We start from the raw sequence: 21,294 nt of genomic DNA, 5'->3' as shown, positions 1-21,294 counted from the left end.
CCGGCGCCTGTTTGGGGAGGCTGGTACGGGAATTGAACCGTGCTGCTGGCCTGCCTTGGTCTGCTTTCAAAGCCAGCGATTTAGCCCTGTGCTAAACCAGCCCCTAAACCATTACCACAATCTTTGGCTGTTGCATTATGAAATTAATTGTTATTTGACCTCTCCTGGCCTCCATCCTATCACAGACCTTCCCCTTTGTTCTTCCCACTGGCTTAAAAATGCTTATATTTCTATCTTTCTTCAGTTCTGTTGAAAGATCATCGACTGAAAAGTTAACTCTTCACAGATGCTGCTAGCCTGCTGCGTTTTCACAGCATTCTGTGTTCTTATTTCAGATTCCCAGCATATGCAGTATTTTGCTCCTGTGAAGCAATTAGGATTGGGAATGCACGAGCCACCAGAATTAAAGCAGCATGGATATCTCAGATATCCCCATGGGGGTTGGAGGAGATTAGAGAGATAGGAAAGGGGGGATTTGAAGATGAGAATTTAAAAATCAAGACGTTGCTTCATTAACGGCTAATGAAGGTTGCCGATCACAGGGGTGATATGGCGAACAGGACTTGCTACAAGATAAGAAATGGGCAGCAAAGTTTTGGATCCAAAAGAAAAAATGCTGGAAAATCTTAGCAGGAGTGTGTTGGAATAGTCAAGTCTAAAGGTAATGACAAGGGTGAGGGCTTCAGGAGCAGATAAGCTGAAGCAAGGGCGAAGTCGAGCAATGTTATGGAGGTGGCACGATTATGAGGTCCCAGGATCAAATGTGACACCAAGGTTGCGAACAGATTGGCTTAATTTCTGACTGTTACCGGTGGGAGGAATGGAGTTGGTAGTTAGGGAACAGAATCTGGGGCACTGGCAGAAATCAATGCTTTCATTCTTCCCAATATTTAATTGGAGGAAATGTCTGCTCATTCAGCACCGCATGTCAGAAAAGTAATTTGTTAATTTAGCAACAGTGGAGGAGTCAAGAGAGGTGGTGGTGATGGAGAGCTGGATGTCACCATCACGTGCGTGAAAACTAGTGCTGAGCTTTGTTATGATGTCACCAAAGGGTAGCACATAAATGAAAAATAGAGAGCCAACGACTGATTCTTTGGGAACACCAGGTGTCACATATCAGCAACACACTTTGAAATATAAGAGTAACGATTTTACCAAAAAAACTGTTAACACAATTTAACGCATCGATGTGAGCTGCAGGTAGAGTTATTAATATTTTGATCACACTGCTAACTCAAGAGTTATCTTCCCCTTTAAGATAAGTGAACCAACATATTGTAATGTCTTTACACACCACTGCCATAAAAGGGTTTCTACATATTTAAAACTCCTACAGTTCTGAATCACATGTGACTAACAGATTTAGCATGTATTTCTGAGATAAGCATCTACAGACACAATTCAAATTTGGAAATCTACAGTTCTCCTGAACCATAACCTCCAAAGGTCTTTTATCGCAATCTATGTGGCACTGAGGATAGATTCAGTTGTATTTTGTGATGACTTCCACTCCTGTGGTCGTATCCTTGCATCAGACAGCTACGTCTGTGCTTTGAAATACATTTTTGTCTGATGTGGTGGAAATCTGGCATGTAATGCTTTGCCCAGAAAATTCTGCTGGGTCCTAATGTCTGAGCTTTTTTACATCCCAAGGCTCCAGGCAATAAACAGAGTCTACAGTCTCAAGCCTGATTTATGGCTGAGAAAACAGAAACTTCTCAGATGAGAAGTTACTTTAAAAAAAATGGACCAGGAAGCACTGATTATCCGATGAATATAAAACATATTCCGTGTGGAGTTTGCACATTCTCCCCATGTCTGCGTGGGTCTCACCCCCCACAACCCATTAATTGGCCATGCTAAATTGCCCCTTTTTTGGGAAAAGGAAAATTGGGTACTCTAAATTTATTTTAAAATATATAAAACATATATACAGGCATATTTATTTTGCAGCCATGTCCGTAGATACCATTCTGATCACTCTTTGACTAAGAAGCACACTTATACAATGTGACATGGGATCCTTCCCTTACTAGATGTGCTTCCCCTCCCAGGGACTACCCATGGGAAGATGGAAATCCTGATGCATCACTGTATCCATGATTTCATTAGATTAATGGCTGTTTAACCCTCTGAAAATATGGAAAATTGTCTTTTTGAAAACATGTGTGGAGCAAACAATTCTGAACACAAAGGTTCAAAACGATGAACCCACACAGATGGGTTTCCTCAAAAGCAAGAGGCTCTCAGTTATACTTTTTTTTCAAGTATCAAACACATTTCCTGTCTGCAGATGTTATGCACGATCAGTCAGTGTGTTGGCTGCATATCCACTCTCACTGAACTCAGTTGTGTTGTCTGCTGTACGTGGGATAATTTGGCTCATTGTTTACGTTTTTAGGTCTAAATCTATAACCACTTTTTAATATCAGTACGAGAGGGGATTTTTGAGCATAAGCCGTTACTTTGCATTGCCACATGTCTGCTGGCACCACAACATAACTACACTGAAGAGAATGACTTCAACTGCTGCCTGAAAATTTGGCACAGGTTCACATATTGCTGAATAGTCCAGCTGCAGCTAACAAAGAATGCAGAGACTTAGCCATAGTATGGTGTTCAGATCTCAGTTAACATTGCAGAAACATTAAGATACAAATATAAAATGCCATGGCCTCAAAAGTAGCTTATTAGCTTTATCTTTTTGCGCGATTTTATCGGCAATCATAAAAGGCCTCATCCAAGGCCTCATCCAATGTAAGCCTAGATAGCGAGTGTCAGTAGACAATTTGATTGTGGGGCAAATCACTGCGAGTAGGTCACTCACATCAATAGAGCCAACTTGCTCATACAGCATGTTCCCACAAACAGCAATGTGCTTTTCTTTTAATTCATTCACAGTGTTTATGGCCTATCTGTATACAACTATGTGACTTGCTAGACCATTACAAGGGGCGTTAAAGGAGTCAGCCACATTGCTGTAAGTCTGGATTCATACAGTAGTTAGATCAGGTAAGGATGGAAACCATCCTCCCCTATAAGATATATTTTTAAAAGATTTTTTGGATGTGAGTTTCTCTGGCAAGAGCAGCATTTGTTACCCATACATAATTGCCCTTGAGAAGGAGGTAGTGCTTCAGTAGATACACACATAGTGCTGTTAGGGAAGACGGCACAGTGCTTAGCACTGCTGCCTCACAGCGCCAGGGACCCGGGTTCAATTCCAACCTTGGGTGACTGTGGCGAATTTGCATGTTCTCTACGTGGATTTCTTCCAGGTGCTCCAGTTTTCTCCCACAGTCCAACGATGTGCAGGTTAGATGGATTGACAATGCTAAATTGGCCCTTAGTGTCCAAAGATGCGCAGGTTAGTGGGGGGGGTTACAGGGATAAGGCGGGGGAATGGATCTAGGTAGCGTGCTCTTTCAGAGGGTCAGTGCAGCCCAGTGCAATGGGCTGAATGGCCTCCTTCTGCACTGGAGGGATTCTATGGATTCCAGGATTTTGACCCAGCGACCATGAAGGAATGGTGATATACCTCCAAGTCAGAATGGTGTGCTCCTTAGAGGGGAACTTACAGGTGCGGGTGTTCCTACTTGTATGCTGCCCTTGTCCTTCTAGGTGTTAGAGGTCGTAGCTTTGGAAGTAATGGCTAAAAGGTGTTTGACAAATTGCTACAGTGTATCTTCTATGTTGTGCACATTGCTTCTACAGTGTGGTGGAGGAAATCAATGTTCAAGGTGGCAGATGGGTTTTTCCAGAAATCCAGCAGTTTCATGGTCATCATTACTGATACCAACATTTTATTTGAGATTTTATTTAATTAATTGAATTTAAATTTCTCAGGTGCTTGGCGGGACTCACGTCTCCAAATATTTGTCAGGCCTCTGGATTACTAATTCAGTAACACAACAGTTATTCCACTATACCCTTCTCTGTTATAATGACAAAATCATCTTCATATTTTGGTGATATTGATTCAGAAATAAATATTTACCATTGTGAATTGACTGAAGATGTTAACCCGTGACTGAGACAAATTGGATTCCAGGATCTTTACTGATGTTTTTGGAATGGCATTCCATGATTCTGTCCATTTATGATTGGAATCACTGGCTTTGGATGACTGAATAAGTCAAATGTATAGGGGGAGGTGGTGGCATAGTGGTATTGGCAATGGACCAGTGTTTTTTTTACCTTACCTGGTCTGGCCTACAAGTGACTCCAGATCCAGCAATGTGATTGACTCTTGATTGCCCCTTCAAGGGAAATTAGGAATGGCAAAAAAAAGCCAGCTACGCCCCACATCCCATGAATGTATTGAAAAAAAACTCTCTCACATGGAATTCCAGGATTTTTAATGACTTTCAGAGGATCACAGACCATCGTCTTTTCCACTTTCTGCAAATGTCACTTGAGAACAATCAGGAGCAGGAAACCAATCTGATCATTTATCTTTCCAAGCACTGAGGAAATGATAGAACCCAAGCAAAACACACTTGAGATCAGTCAATTCAGCAGAGCTTGAGGATCAGATTTGAGGCCTTCTGGGTATGTACGATTCAGGTCTGTAGTGATATCATGGTTGTGTTGTAATTCACCGACTGACCACTAGGAGTCTCATTAGTATATAAGTGAATGTTAAGAATCAGATGACCTCAGGCTGACTGGAGAACTGGAAGAGAGGTTGATTGTGCATGTTAATACTGTTATTCATCTGTTGTTTTGTGTATAGTTGACCCACAGTTAACATTAATAAATTGTTCATAGCTTTAGCTACAAGTGTTCTTGTAATATAAATCAGGACATCCGACAAGAATAATACAAGTTCCACAGTTCTTCAAAAACTAAGCTATTGGAGAAACTGAATGAATGATCTTAGGACCAGGGATCAGGCATTATGTAAGGCACATATTGTACAATTGCGACGATGACTTAATGATGTGCACCTACCTCAGGCTTAAAGTGGTATATTCCTCATTGTAAAACATATGGTGGGCTTATTTGGCTTGCTTGCTTGCCAAGCGCTTACGCAGGATGTTGCAATTTGCGTTAAAGACATGCCATGGTGTAAAAAAATCATGGTGAAAATGAAGAGTAAATTGCTGTTCAGCAGTGGTTCCCCCACCCCAATTATTACAATATAATAATATTGTTATTAATCACCAACACTTCCCTAAAGTAGAAGGATAATGGATTAATTTGGCAGATGTGATGCATTCTGGCCTGTTGACTTCACTTCAGCAGTGCAAGCAATGAGATATTTTAACTAGTGTATCTATGGGCTTACCTTGTTCACACAGAGCACCGCCATAGCTTGGCAAACAAATACAACTGAAACAGTTGGCACCATCAATGCATGTGGCTCCATTACGGCAAGGGTTAGATTGGCATTCATCAATATCTGCAGGAAATAATGCATTGCATTGGTTAGTGGTTAATTAAACCAAGCATTGCTTTCACAATTGCTATCTTGTTGTGCCTGCCAGAACTAAAGCAGCCAGTAATTAAAGCAAACCATTTGGATTGGCCACGCTTCTTCAAAGAGCAAACCAGGAAGTGGCTTCTTTGAAGGTTTAGCCTAATTTCCGAAAAAATTGAAAGCAGCCCTAATTAATCAAGCTAGCATTCCAGTTCAAAGCTTTACTGAATCTTCCTATATCTTCATATAAACAAACAGTAGCACTTGAAGTATCTTAAAAATTAGTGCCATGACCGACTGATAGAATTCTAAAGATTGAAGGTTCAGGGGCAGAATGTTACTTTGGTAGGATTTCATGGCCCTGCCGAAGTCAGTGGACATTTGATTAGCCTGCCACATTTTACGGCTCCACTCCTGCAAGTTTATTTGGGTCAATTCTGAAATGCAAAGCAAATACAATAACTAATAAAGTTCAGAGTACCAGAAACAAATTTGAGACAACCAGGGCTTCAATTGGATATTTCACACTCCCATGGAAAGAACACTTCAGAGACAGCCTCCAAATACCATTATTGAAAGGATGTCTTCAGCACACAATCACGATCTTGGTACAGAAATAGATCCAGAGCTCAATTTTTTTTAAAAATTCATTTGAATTGGATCTTTTTACATAAATAGAGCAAATATATAGCTGTCCTCACAGAGTTATAGGCCCATGAAGTTTCATGCCTCAGTCCATGTCAGCATGGGGGGGGATTTATAATTGGCAGATGGGGCCTGATTCCATGTTCCTGCCCTTATTTCCATCATGTGGGAGTTTAATAGTCCAGGATACAGGTGCAGGTAGGCCACATGCAGCAATCCTGTCCTTGCCTACTCCAGTGTGGAAGTGACATTTCAGATCCCCATCTATTCTCATGGAGTTGGGCATGTTTTAGTCGGCGATGTGGTTCACGGCACCTCAGAAGAGTTCATGAACAGGGCAGCACGGTGGCACAGTGGTTAGCATTGATGCCTCACGGCGCCGAGGTCTCAGGTTCGATCCTGGCTCGGGTCACTGTCCGTGTGGAGATTGCACATTCTCCCCGTGTTTGCATGGGTTTCACCCCCACAATCCAAAAGATGTGCAGGGTAGGTGGATTGGCCACACTAAATTGCCCCTTAATTGGAAAATATGAATTGGGTACACTAAATTTACAAAAAGAAAAAAAAAGAAGAGTTCATGAACCACAGGGGAAGCCGACCCCAATGGTGAATCAAAACAATACAGTCCCCTGCTCTTTCATTCTTTCACTGACGGGCCTTGAAAAGCAACACAAAAAAATTATTTCAGTTTATAAAAGCTAAGGAGGCCTGAGAAGGTAAGTTAAACTGCAGTTAGTAAACCAACATAAAGTAAAAGCTGCAACGCAGTTTACAGCTCAAAGATCCCAACCGGGACTACCGATCATACTGGTCCTAGTCGGGCCAGCTTTTATAAGGTGAATTTACAAGCCTCAGTTTGCGGGCCTCCGCCCATTAGTGAGGGAGCTTGTTTCCCACAAGTCCCAAGGTGTGATCAATTGCGGTGTCCCTGTAGGTCTTGTGACTGCTTTTACAGTTTCAATAGTTATCTGCTGTAATGTAAGTCAGATGTATTTGAACTGCAGTGTTTGATTATAGTGCTCTGCCCTGCACTGGTAAGGTGACCATTATAACTCCACCATTATATAATTGCCTACATGTATTACAGTATTTTCACGATGGAGGAAGTCCAATAATGTATTCAAAATTGTAGAAATTGTACAGGTGAAATTCTATGGCCATGTTTGGACTGAGATTGAAATGTTCAGTGATCTTCAAAAAGAAAATGGTCCTGCTATTGATAATTGAAAAAAAACTAAGCTCCTGCTACATTCCATTGATTAACAGGAAAACTGTTTTGAAATGGAAAAAAAGCAGCATTTGCAACTTATAAAATGGTCATCTCCTTTTCAGTTTTCATAGACTCCATTGTTGATATTACCCAGGATTTGGTTTGATAGCTGGAGTTTTATGAATGTTTGGCTGAGTTTCAAATGACCTATAATTCCTTATCCTAGTGCGCATTGAGGAGGGTGGGCTGTGTTTCCATTTTGATTGGCAGTTATTTTTCAAATAGATTTAGAGTGCCCAATCATTTTTTTCCAATTAAGGGGCAATTTTGCGTGGCCAATCCACCTACCCTGCACATCTTTGGGTTGTGGGGGCGAAACCCACGCAAACACGGGGAGAATGTGCAAACTCCACACGGACAGTGACCCAGAGCAGGGATCGAACCTGGGACCTCGGCGCCGTGAGGCAACAGGGCTAACCCACTGCGCCACCATGCTGCCCCCTGATTGACAGTTTTAAAATTATCTGTCTATGGTGTTGTAAGTGGATGTCTGTTTATTTTTATTTTTATAACAGACGATCATTTGAGGAAATTTACATTTTTGAATGGGTTTTATGGATGAGAGGTATTTTCAGAAGGAAGTGTATTTTAATGTGACAGCTCTGTTAGATTGTTTGAATGTCCATTTCGAAGCTATCCTGAGACTCCCATGGTAGATGTTGGGTGAATGGCTATGGAGGCTACATGGGGAGCACGGATGGTGTGGGGGCATGAGTGGCATGGGGATATGGAAGTTGCATGTGTGGTATTCTAGGCATGTGGAGTGGGTGGGAGCAGGCTGGTGAGGGTTTGTTGACCCACCGGTCATCGTTAAAATTTGGGCTGATTTCCTGGAAAACAGGTGCAGACATTCCTGTCTGCCGGTCTGGGCATCCATCTACCTCCCTAGAATGAAAATATAATGGGTAATGGTCTCTTTAATGTAGGCGGATCTGCCAAATTGGGAAGGTTCTCCACTACACCTTCTCATGTGCTCCACGCAAATTAAGGCCATAGAGTAATTACAGGACATAAGGAGACCATTCAGCTCACTGAGTCTACGGAAGCCTTCCTTAGAACAATACACTCAGACCCATTACCCCCTCTATCCCTGGAGTTTTATTTTCCTCAAATGCCCATCCAATTTCCTTTTGAAATCATTCATCAGCTCCACTTCCATCATCCTTGTCGGCAGCTTCGATCATTATCATTCTGTATGTAAAAAAGTTCTTCTTCACAGCCTCTCCTGCATCTCTTAATCTGTGACCCCTGGACCTGTAACAGCACCTAATGGAAAGAATATCTGAAATACAACTTGGCTGGATTCTCCATCGGCAGGATCCTCCATTTCTCTGGCAGCGCACTCACGCCCCTGGATTTCTCAACGATGTGGGGGTGCCCACAATGGGAAACCCAATTGGCCGGCTGCCGGGATGGAGATACCGCTGCCGGTGGGGGTCCACGCACCAGAAAATGGGTTTGACGGGGCGGAGAACCCGCCCATCTATATTTTATAGAATATCTGTGAGGTGGCAACAGCAGAATATCCTCTGCCCTCTCACTCGCAGTCCATGGCTTCCTGCAGGGGTGGCAGTATCTTAAAAAATGCTATTCCTAGTTCTTCCAGATGATAGTGCTGTTATGTTTTAAGATTAATTATGTGGCCCTGTTATTTGTGTTCGCTCCAGACTTGTTGCCCAGCCTCTCAGTCAGTTGCTGGTTACCAGTGCCTCTGACTATCTATGAGCAATGTAATAACACACTGATCGGCAAATTAAAGAAAGTTCAAGTAGACACCCAATACTAAATTCGTTCGGAAAGAACAGCAGGCTGTTATTGCATTGCTGCAGAGATATTAATATAATGTGATTTTTCTACATTTTGTGACTTAGTAGTCTTCAAAGTGTGATTTGCCATTTTGGTGAAAGGGCAGCATGGAGGATCTATCCCTTTCCAAATTGACTGCCATACACATTCATGGAATTTTCAGGATTGGACTAATTATAACATTTTGAATATTTCCAAAATGGGATTCCTGTCTGTGCCGAGCATCCTGCCTTGAGTGGGGTATAAAATGGTTGGTTACAAACTTTGGGTGACTGCATCAGTGTAACGGAGGTGGTTGCCTCTGGGGAAATGTAGAGCGAAAGGTGGGGAAGAGAGCAGCTAAGGTTTGTTATAATTCGTAAGTGCATGCAAGTGCGATTTATTGGCCTGTGAATTTCCTCCCCCGCACCTCGACACATCAGACGTATTTTGCCATTCCTCGTGCCTCACACCGCTCTGACAAAAAGATGGAAAATGAGAGGTCTGGCATCACTGTGTCATTGGTGTACAATCTGAATTTTAAGGATGTACTCAATGACCTGACATCACTTCCTGTGATAGCAATCAATGGCAAGGTGAAGCCTTGGCTGATTGCCCACCCTCATCTATCACCGATTCATCAGGACTTTGGTTATAACAAAAAATCTTGCTTAAATATAAGGAGCGTATTTGTGAGGATTGCCATCACGATGGTGAGCTTTGCATTAATGGCTGGAGGAATAGAATTCTAAATTCATCAAAAAATATATTTTTGAACAGACCAGCAGGTTTATATATCTTTTGAAAGCAAAGAGAAAATGTTGGAAAATCTCAGCAGGTCTGGCAGCATCTGTAGGGAGGGAAAAGAGCTAATGTTTCGAGTACAGATGACCCTTTGTCAAAATACATTTTCTGAGATGTGTTCAATTGTCTCCCATGATCAAGGTTTGTATGCATCTGTTATTAAATCTGCATCTAGCTCAGCGTTTGAATGCTCACAATTTCAGATAAATATTAGCAGAGCTTGCACAAAATGTACTGGAGAAGTTTCTCATGTTTTGTTGGAAACAGAATCAGATTGCTGGCATTATGTGTAGCAGCCCATCTACTGAAACTCTGATTAGAGCATGACATTCCTATAATACTGGCATTCCAAAACTTAACCTATATCATTTCCAGTAAATATAGTTGAAAGCATTGTGTATCACTCAAATGCCCACAGTGTCTATTTATGCTCTTACCTATTTCACAGTTCTCCCCAGTGTATCCTGGCAAACAGGTGCAAATATAACTATTTCCTCGTGGGTAACAACTGCCTCCATTTTGGCAAGGGTATTCTTCACAGAGGAGAACTTCTGGTAGCACAACTGAAAGCATGAAGTGCAGGATAAACAAGGTTACTTTTCAGCATCAATATTTCCTTCTTGTTGCAGATGTGGCTGAGAAAAATCATAATGCGAATAATCACAGCCATATGCCACTGTTAGTTCCAATGCTATGGCTTGGATGGAATTCAATTCACTGAACTTTTTACAAGACAGTTTCTCAATTTCGATTTCTCTTATTGGAGTACCACTTCTGCAAATCAGTACCGTATTTCCTTCCCTTAGAAGGAGACTTACAACACCAGGTCAAAGTCCAACAGGTTTGTTTCGATGTCACTCGCTTTCGGAGCGCTGCTCCTTCCTCCAACGCCGGCATCTCCACATCTTAGGAGAGCCAGCCTTCAAACTGGAGAAAAAGCTTCAGCCAACCTATCATTGAAGGGTTAACATCTTCACAAACTGTTTGCCTTCAGAACTTCAGAGCATTGATAATGGAGGAGTTTTCTCCCATAAATGACTGTCTTTTTTTGTGTATTTAGATAGTTATTAATAACAGATGTCTATTAAAAATAGTTTGAGTGCTCATGTGCTGGTGCTAGCAGAAACTCCAACAGTGGGCACGAGTGATTTTATGGGCCCAAATGCCTCAGCTACTATTTTAATCTTGCCAAGGCATAAAAAGTTCTGTCCTCAGAATTCAACAGTCAGAAATTTTGAGCAGAAGTGAAAGAAAATACATTTGAGAAGAGCAGAAGGTTAAGGATTGAATGTTCCGGTCCCAGCAGCAATGGGAATCGTGGCAAGTGGTGGCTCCAATTTGACAGGAGCCCAAAACAATCTGTTTCCCAACTGCGGGTTAAACTGTTTAAATTCTGTCCTCCGGGCTTTCGAGGAAGGTTAAAGGTGGGTCAATTTTCCCGACAAACAATATTGTGAACCACATTTGCATGAATTTACATCTTATGTACGCTCATTACATGGCCATCTCCCCGGAATTACGTTCGCCCTCCAAGAGGGTTTGTGTGCACCACCAAGAATTTGGAACATTAGGTTTTACGCCGATATAAGTTTTTAAAAATAAATTTAGAGTACCCAATTAATTTTTTCCAATTAAGGGACAATTTAGCGTGTTCACTCCACCTACCTTGCGCATCTTTGGGTTGTAGGGGCGAAACCCACGCAAACACGGGGAGAATGTGCAAACTCCACACGGACAGTGACCCAGAACCGGGATTGTATCTGGGACCTCGCCGCCGTGAGGCAGCAGTGCTACCACTGCGCCACCGTGCTGCCCGTCGCCTGAATATAAGTGACACCTGCTTTGCGAATTTGAAGTCCGGAGGTGCTGCTTTCGCTTTCTTTGGGAATGCGCACAACGTCACTCAGGTCTAGTGATAAATGCTTCACCAAAGCTGGACATGGGAGCCAGGCGAAGGCTGAAAGGGCAAGGTAGAGTGGAGCAAAGGCTGGTCAGGGGAAACAGCTAAGTGAGGAAGGCTGCCATTCAGTCTGTGCCATTTGCCATCTACTGTTACAGAGACATGGATGAAAAGAGAAAGGGAGATGGTTGCCTGCAAGAGGAACAGCTGGTGGACGGCGGCCAACTCGCGACTCCAGACGGCATAGTACTCTTACATGACATTTCGGTTGGCAGGCGCGTGCAGGAGTCAAAAGCGCACCCGCCGACAATTGAAAGAGCAATTAAGCCCATTCAGCATGCAATTAGCCCTAATTTCACGTTGCAAGGTGCTTCTACGCTTGGCGCACAGGCCATCGGTCAGGAGGCATTCACAATTTTTTCACCACTCCCGATCCAGGGTGGGATAAAATCTTCGGGATGAAATAAAATAAAATGTTTGAGGGCTGAAGTGTTATGTGTTATGCTGCCAGTTGCTTGATTCTGCATGATGGAGAGTTTGCAACATTCGCTTGATACAAATGTAATTGGAACAATACTGCAGCTCCCTGAGTCAGCTGTTAGCCTTCAGGAAACTCATTGGAAATGCCTACCCTCACTGTCACTTCCCTGGGTGTCCACCCCCTTCTCACCCTCCCCAGCAGTGCCTATTAATTAGCCAGTCAGGGTGAAATCACACTCATGGGACCGATTGTGGCTGGAAGTGCATTTCGCACCCACTTCCAGGTCCACCGAATGCATGCACCTGGCAGGTGAAAAATTCAGGCCATTATTTGGAGGGGAGAGGGGAAGGGAGCATCATAGAGGACAGGATCTATGGTGTCAACAGTGGGGTCCTGAAGGGTGAACTGAGGGTACTGGTAATAGGAGGAAACAGTCCCAGTCAGTGGGGGAGGTGGGGGGGCGGGGGGGGGGGGGGGGGGGGAATGCATATGTTGGCAGGTTTAGGGTGGGGGCTTGGTAGGTGAAGGTCTCATGGAAGGTCAGGGAGGTAGACTAGGCAGGTGACTCGAATAATGGGAGGGGGGCATGGTCAGCACGGGCATGGGGACCGATGTCAGCTCAGGATGGGGAGTGATGGCATGTGGAGATGGATAGCAATAGGGTCCAGAGTAATGGGGAGATATTAAGAGTAACAGAAGAGAGAGGAATGGTGATATTTGGGTAGATAAAGGGTGGTGGGGAGAACATTTGTGGGTAACAGGGGGAGGGTCGAAATTGGTGGACTGATTTTGGAAGGTGATGCACACCATTTTTCACATTTTATCTTGGCTAGCACAGTTAGTCAGCCAGTGAGATCCCTCGACCTCGGAGGAAGGTTTTTTGGGTGGGTGGGAGTGCAAGGTCAGCACAAATAGCTGACTAAAGATCCACCCCAATAATGATGAAACAACTTGATGTTAACCATGCTCAATTGTGTTCTCCTCATATGACAACAGGTTTGTTCACAACTCATGGATCTCATAACATCGAGATCCCAGCAAGGTTATGGAGCTGCTGTTCATTCTGTACCATTTACCATCAGCTGCTGTCAGAGGCGGGGATGAAGGGTAGGAGGGAGGTGGATGCCTCCAAGGGGCACAGCTAGTACCAACTCGCAGCTACACACCCCCATCCTCCTGAGTGAATGATCATGCCGACAAGGACTCATGTAGTTAGGCTTTCTATGCTACCAAGGCAATGGACTCTTAATAGAGTCCTGAGGGAGGCAAGCAGAAGTGTGTCAGAGGGAGGCTTCTCGCACATAGCTCTTATCGTCCTGATAAAAGAGCAATGTCTCCATACAGGAGGAATGCCCATCTCTATCCTCCAGGATATCTTTCACCTGGAAGACATGAAGTGTGGATGTTATATCTAAATGGAGGCCGGATGCTGACTTTGAAATGGAGGAAAAGTTGGAAAGGATACGCTCACTAAATATATCACTCCAATTCATTCAAAGATCCACTGAGGCATCAAGGATGCATGCTGTAGGCAACTCGGCGTTGGAAATGGCTCTCATCCAGATAAGGAGAAGGAGGGCCCATCACAGGTTGGCACAGGGCCAGAAGGAGCAATGTCCTAAGTAACAAGAGGCAGCGTGGCCGAAGGAAGATCAAGATGTTACTGAAAAGGGTCCACTGCAACTATGACCATTAGCTCGACCATGGGTATATTGCAGGCTCTTATATAGAAATGAGCTAAAGGTAATGCCAGAGGTGCCTTTGTATGTCCTGGGATGTGCCTGATCAAATATGGCAGCTTGTCCAGTATGAACTGTGGCCACAAGGACTCTGGAGAAGTAGTGTGGAGCTCCTGGCCTGCAGTGAGTCAATGACTGCTCGGCTGCTGTTTAAAGATGATACCAGGGCCTTCTACCTCATGAGCTAACAGTGGGGCAGGCGATTTCACCACAACATTCACTGTGCTCCTCGCAGATGCACAATTAGTGAGTTGAACAGTGGAAGATTGCACGTGTTCAGCCATCCTGCCATCTAATGGGAATTACTCCAACTTCCCTGCCCGCCATGGGATTTAAATCCCAGAATGGAAGATACCGCCCCAAGTAAGGAAATAATTGGAAGAAAAAGTATCTATAATCAGGTATGTTGTTTATATTCAAACTATGGAGTCTCTTTGGTGGCAATGATTTATATTGCAACAGTTTAGGTAGTTGAAAGATATTAGTTGAATATAACAAAGCAGAAAAGATGACAATAGATGACTTGTTGGAATATCTTTAAATCCTGGAACTAATAGGTTGAAAAAACGAAATTGCTTGCTCCGTAATGATGTGATAAGGGCAATAAGTGGATCTCAGCGGATGGTGGGATTGACAATTAATTTCCTTAACAGAGTTTCAAAAATTGAGACAAAAAGTGGAGTGAGGGCAAATGAGAGTGATATCAGGCAGAGAAAAAGAAAGCGAGAGGGGAAGATAAATTGGACTGGGGGTGTGGGGGGGCGCGGAGAGCGGGGGGAAGAGACAGAAAGGAAAAGTAAGAATTTTTTTTTAAAATCTGATATTTCTGAGAACAATCTGCGACCAGAAGGAATGAGTCTCCACAGTGTATACTGTTTATTCTGGGGCCAAATGGGCTAATTAGCATTGTATTAGTAATTATCAGAACATTAAAAAAAGTCAGTTTTTAATTACATGACTTGTTGTGTGGTGAGTTTAATGGACAATTAATATGCAAACCAACCCTGTTTTAAAAACAGCGATGCTGAGGAGATGTTGATGGCGTGAAGCAATTGACAGAGTGGTGTAAATATATATTTTTTTTAATTTAGAGTACCAATTCATTTTCTTCCAATTAAGGGGCAATTTAGCATGGCCAATCCACCTCTCCTGCACATCTTTGGATTGTGGGGGCAAAACCCATGCAAACACGGGGAGAATGTGCAAACTCCACACTGACAGTGACGCAGAGCTGGGATCGAACCTGGGACCTCGGTGCCATGAGGCAGCAGTGCGAACCACTGTGCCACCGTGCTGGCCTGAGACGGGTGTAAATTAACCAGCAAGTTTGGAGACGGCACATTTCTTCGTCCACTGGACCTGCTGATATACACACTAAAAATGGCACCAACATCACATTGTTATTTTTCAAGCAAGATCCAGCCTATTATTATTGTTGTGCCATATAAAATTGAGGCCAAGTAAGACAATAAACAGTAATTCTAAGGTGAGTTATGTTTAGTCCCGTGAACAGTCAATACTGTATTTCTGAAAGCTTTATTGTTATAAATAAGTTAATAATCACCTTATCGTCGATTAAGTAGGAGTAGTATAATAACATTATTATTAGCTTTTCATCTGTTTGGTTCAGTTCAAATCTGTTCTGTATTTGTTGCAGTCTCCTTTGCATCGGGGAAACCAAATGCAGATTAGGTGATCACTTTGCTGTGTATTTTGAACTGTTCACAAGTGCAATCTCCAGCTTCCTCTTACTTGCCATTTTAATTCTCTGTCCTAGTTTGACCTCCGTGCCTTTAGTCTTCTACTCTGTTGCAGTCAAACTCAATATAAGGCTGAGTAAAAGCTGCTCGTCTGTTTAATGGACTCTTTGCAGCTTTTTGGCCTTAACATTGACTCTGTTCATTCCTTAACTACAGCTTCCATTTCTCCACAGCAGTAGACGTTGATACTGAGATTTGCCGGCATTTCTTGGGATGGAGGAACAGAATGGGTCAGTATTTAGGTTGTGGACCCCCTACTGAAACACCTTTGGTGGTCACTGTTGTCATAATGGAGCCTGCTTTGTGTCTTGCTGTTTGTCTACCTGCAGAGGGCGGCAGAGCGGCGATGCTGATTGGCTGTTGCGGGGAGTGATTTGCCTCAGGTACAGTCACTGCGAGTAGAAGGAGCTCTCAGTGAGGGTAGACTGTGGGGACAAGTTGAGGCAAGTATCCTGCAGAGGGTGGCAGAGCGGCGACGCTGATTGACTGTTACAGAGTGAATTGTGGAAAGTTGCTGTGGGGTGAGTTTCTAGAACTAATATATTTCAGACAGTGGCTAAACCCGAGACACTACACAGGTAGTGTCTCCCACCCATCCTTCTCCTCCAACCAAAAAAGGACTGTGTGGTGCGTTGGTGAGGTAAGCTTTTCTTTCCTTTTCCTCTCTCCACCCTTTCACCACCTCTAACCTGCGGGGAGTGTGAAAATCAGATAAGCTTTATTTTATTTTTTTTCTCTCTGCACATGTCAAGTGGATAAATGGAAGGGATGGCAGAGAGGGCAGTGCAATGTTACTCCTGCAGAATGTTCGAGGTGAGGGACACCGTCAGTGGCCCTGCTGAGTTCACCTGCGGGAAGTGCACCCATCTCCAGCTCCTCAAAGACCGTGTTAGGGAACTGGAGCTGGAGCTGGATGAACTGAGGATCATTCGGGACGCAGAGTCCATTATAGATAGAAGCTACAGAGATGTAGTTACTCCTAAGAATGAAGGTAGCTGGGTGATGTTTAAAAGGAGGGGGAAGAAGCAGTCAGTGCAGGGATCTCCTGCGGTTGTTCCCCTCAATTACAGGTATACCATTTTGGATACTGTTGGGGGTGGGGGGGGGGGGACCTACCAGAGGTAAGCCACGGTGACCAGGTCTCTGGCACTGAGTCTGTCCCTGTGGCTCAGAAGGGAAGGGGGGAGAGCAGGAGAGCATTAGTTATTGGAGACTCTATAGTTAGAGGTACAGATAGGCGGTTCTGTGGCAACGATAGAGGCTCACGGTTGGTGTGTTGCCTCCCGGGTGCCAAGGTCCGTGACGTCTCTGATCGTGTTTTCAGGATCCTTACGGGGAGGGGGAGCAGCCACAAGTCGTGGTACACATCGGTACCAACGACATAGGTAGGAAAAGGGACGGGGATGTAAAGCAGGAATTCAGGCAGCTAGGGTGGAAGCTGAGAGCCAGGACAGACCATGCTGTCATCTCTGGTTTGCTAGGGCGGCAGTTGGCGCAGTGGATTGCACCGGGACTGTGAGGCTGAGGACCCGGGTTCGAATCCCGGCCCTGGGCCACTGTCCGTCTGGAGTTTGCACCTTCTCCCCATGTCTGCGTGGGTTTCACCCCCACAACCCAAAGATGTGCAGGTTAGGTGGATTGGCTGTGCTAAATTGCCCCTTAATTGGAAATAATTGGGTACTCTAAATTTTTTTAATTTTTTTAAATCTCTGGTTTGCTGCCAGTGCCACGTGCTAGCGAGGTGAGGAACAGGAAGAGAGTGCAGTTAAACACGTGGCTACAGGGATGGTGTAGGAGGGAGGGTTTCAGTTACTTGGATAATTGGAGCACATTCTGGGGAAGGTGGGACCTGTACAAACAGGACGGGTTACACCTGAACCAGAGGGGCACCAATATCCTGGGAGGGAAATTTGCTACAGCTCTTCGGGGGGTTTAAACTAATTTGGCAGAGGGATGGGAAACTGATTTGTAGTCCAGGAGATAGCGTTTCTGGAGTTCACGAAGTTGAGGGTCGTGCAGTACTGAGGAAGGTACCAAGGTCACAAGAGTGGACTTGCAGGCCTGAAGGTGGTTTGAAGTGCGTCTACTTCAATGCGAGGAGCATCAGGAATAAGGATGATGAGCTTGAAGAATGGATTGGTACCTGGGACAACGATGTTGTGGCGTTGTGGCCATTACAGAGACATGGATAGAACAGGGGCAGGAATGGTTGTTGGAGGTTCCGGGGTTTAGATGTTTCAGTAAGATTAGGGAAGGTGGTAAAAGAGGAGGAGGAGTAGCATTGTTAATCAAGGATAGTATAATGGCTGCAGAAAGGCAGTTTGAGGAGTATCTGTCTACTGAGGTAGTGTGGGCTGAAGTTAGAAATAGGAAAGGAGTGGTCACTTTGTTAGGAGTTTTCTATAGGCCCCCAAACAGTAACAGAGATGTGGAGGAAAAGATTGCAATGCAGATTTTGGATAGGTGCGGTAGTCACAGGGTAGTTGTCATGGGTGACTTTAACTTTCCAAATATTGATTGGAACCACTATAATTCAAATAGTTTGGATGGGGCTGTTTTTACCCAGTGTGTGCAGGAGGGTTTCCTCACACAATATGTGGATAGACTGACAAGAGGCGGGGCCACATTGAATTTGGTACTGGGTAATGAACCGGGCCAAGTGTTAGATTTGGTTGTGGGAGAGCACAATTCAGTGACTTTCACTATAGCAATGGAGAGGGATAGGAACATACGGCAGGACAATGTTTATAACTGAGAGAAGGGTAATTACGATGCGATTAGGCAAGAATTCGGGAGCATAAGATGGAAACAGGAACTGTCACGGATAGGCACAATTGAGATGTGGAGCTAGTTCAAGGCGCAAATACTGCATGTCCTTGATATGTATATCCTGTCAGGCAGGGAGGAAATGGTCAAGCGAGGGAACCATGGTTTACAAAAGAGTTGAATGTCTTTTCAAGAAGAAGAAGGGGGCTTATGTAAGGATGAGAAAACAAGGTTTAGTTAGGGCACTTGAGGGATACAAGATAGCTAGGAAGGAGCTCAAGAAAGGGCTTAGGAGTGTTAGGAGGGGGCATGAGAAGTCCTTGGCGGGAAGGATCAAGGAAAACCCCAAGGCTTTTTACACTGATGTGAGGAATAAAAGAATGACCAAGGTGAAGTTAGGGCCGGTCAGGAACAGTAGTGGGAACGTGTGCATGGAGTCTGAAGATATAGGAGAGGCCCTAAATGAATACTTTTTTTCAGTGTTCACAAAGGAGAGGGGCCATTTTGTTGAGGAGGATAGTGCGATAGAGGCTGTAAGGCTGGAAGAGGTAGATATTCGGAAGGAAGATGTGTTAGAAATTTTGAGAAGCCAGAGGATAGATAAGTCCCCTGGGCCTGATGGGATATATCCTCGTATTCTTTGGGAGGCGAGGGATGAGATTGCAGAGCCTTTGGCTTTGATCTTTATGTCCTCACTGTCCACAGGAATAGTGCCAGAAGACTGGAGAGGCAAATGTTGTCCCCTTGTCCAAGAAAGGGAATAGGTATAACCCTGGGAATTATAGGCCGGTTAGTCTCACTTCAGCCATGGGTAAATTATTGGAAAGGGTCTTGAGGGATAGAATTTATGATCATTTAGAAAGATACAGCTTAATCCAGGATAGTCAGCACGGATTTGTGAGGGGTAAGTCTTGCCTCACAAGTTTGATTGTATTCTTTGAGGAGGTAGCTAAGTACATAGATGAAGGTAGAGCAGTTGATGTCGTATACATGGATTTTAGTAAGGCGTTTGATAAGGTGCCCCATGGTCGGCTCATGCAGAAAGTAAGGAGGCATGGTATAGAGGGAAATTTGGCCGATTGGATCAGTAACTGGCTGTCACATGGAAGACAGAGGGTGGTGGAAGATGGTAAATTTTCTTCCTGGAGCCCAGTCACCAGAAGTGTACCACAGGGATCAGTGCTGGGTCCTCTGCTATTTGTGATTTTTATCAATGACTTGGATGATGGAGTTGAAAGTTGGGTTAGTAAAGTTGCAGATGTCACCAAGATTGGTGGCGTAGTGGATAATGTGGAGGGCTGTTGTCGGCTGCAAACAGACATTGATAGGATGCAGAGATGGGCTGAAAAGTGGCAGATGGAGTTTAACCCTGATAAGTGTGAGGTGATTCATTTTGGTAGGACAAATTTGAATGTGGATTACAGGGTTAACGGCAGGGTTCTGAAGAATGTGGAGGAGGAGAGAGATCTCGGAGTTCATGTCCATAGATCTCTGAAAGTTGCCACCCAAGTGGATAGAGCTGTGAAGAAAGCCTATAGTGTCTTTATTAACAGGAGGATTGAGTTTAAGAGCCGTGAGGTTATGCTGCAACTGTACAAGACCTTGGTTAGACCACATTTGGAGTATTGCGTGCAGTTCTGGTCACCTCATTATAGGAAGGATGTGGAAGCATTGGAAAGGGTGAAAAGGAGATGTACCAAGATACTGCCTGGATTGGAGGATAGGTCTTATGAGGAAAAGTTGAGGGAGCTAGGGCTTTTCTCATTGGAGCGAAGGAGGATGAGAGGTGACTTAATTAAGGTGTATAAGATGGTGAGAGGGATAGATAGAGTGGACGTTCAGCGACTTTTTCCTCGGGTGGATGTAACTGTTACAAGAGGGCATAACTATAAGGTTCATGGTGGAAGATAAAGGAGGGATGTCAGAGGTAGGTTCTTTACTCAGAGAGTGGTTGGGGCGTGGAACGCACTCCCAGCTATGGTAGTGGAGTCGGACACTTTAGGAACTTTCAAGCGATTATTGGATAGGCATATGGAGTGCACTAGAATAATTGGGAGTAGGTTGATTTGATCTTAGTTTCAGACTAGTTGGGCACAACATCGTGGGCTGAAGGGCCTGTACTGTGCTGTGCAGTTTTATGTTCTATGTCCCTATCTCTATTCTTGATTTCTGTATGTATTTATCTCTATTTGTTCCTCCTTTTAACTCTTGATAATATCATTGAACCATTTCATCCTCTCCATCCAAGCACTTTACAGCTCATTCTACTTATTTTTCTTTTGTATGTGCTTTTCACCTTCCCTATCCCCTTTTACTTGTTCTGTTCTGTTTTAAATGCTGTCCCTCTGTAATACCTTCCAATCCTCAGGAAGAATCTTAGACTTGACTGATGTCTTATTATCAACACAGATGCTATCTGAGCATTTCAATTTATTTTTGAGACATGGATATCTTCTTGGTGAGTCAATAGTTAAATGTGTCCTTGTAATTTGATCAGTTTATGTAGGGCAACCCAAAAGTAAAATTAGGGCTCAAAGTAAAAAAACCTTAAGCTAAAACTATTATTCCTACAAGACAGACCTAAATAATAGGTTTCTCTATGGTTTTCATCAATGTCGCACCTAAGGGCAGCACGGGAGCATTGTGGATAGCACAATTGCTTCACAGCTCCAAGGTCCCAGGTTCGATTCCGGCTTGGGTCACTGTCTGTGCGGAGTCT

At 44.0% G+C, this 21,294-nt stretch overlaps 1 protein-coding gene across 3 annotated transcripts in view; it reads right to left on the bottom strand.

Annotated features, from left to right (window-relative positions):
* LOC140429353 (uncharacterized) overlaps positions 1 to 21,294 on the bottom strand; it is a 272,337-nt gene that overhangs the window by 50,968 nt on the left and 200,075 nt on the right. For all 3 annotated transcript variants that reach the window (XM_072516214.1, XM_072516215.1, XM_072516216.1), the window contains exons 10-11: positions 10,367 to 10,492; positions 5,294 to 5,407 (exon numbers count right to left, since the gene is read on the bottom strand). In XM_072516214.1, coding sequence (XP_072372315.1) covers positions 5,294 to 5,407; positions 10,367 to 10,492 — 240 coding nt within the window. The remainder of the gene's footprint in view (positions 1 to 5,293; positions 5,408 to 10,366; positions 10,493 to 21,294) is intronic.

Source organism: Scyliorhinus torazame, chromosome 9, assembly GCF_047496885.1.
Source record: "Scyliorhinus torazame isolate Kashiwa2021f chromosome 9, sScyTor2.1, whole genome shotgun sequence".
NCBI classification, from domain to species: domain Eukaryota; kingdom Metazoa; phylum Chordata; class Chondrichthyes; order Carcharhiniformes; family Scyliorhinidae; genus Scyliorhinus; species Scyliorhinus torazame.
Note: the sequence above shows the minus strand (reverse complement) of the source record. Positions and strands in the feature narration are given on the sequence as shown.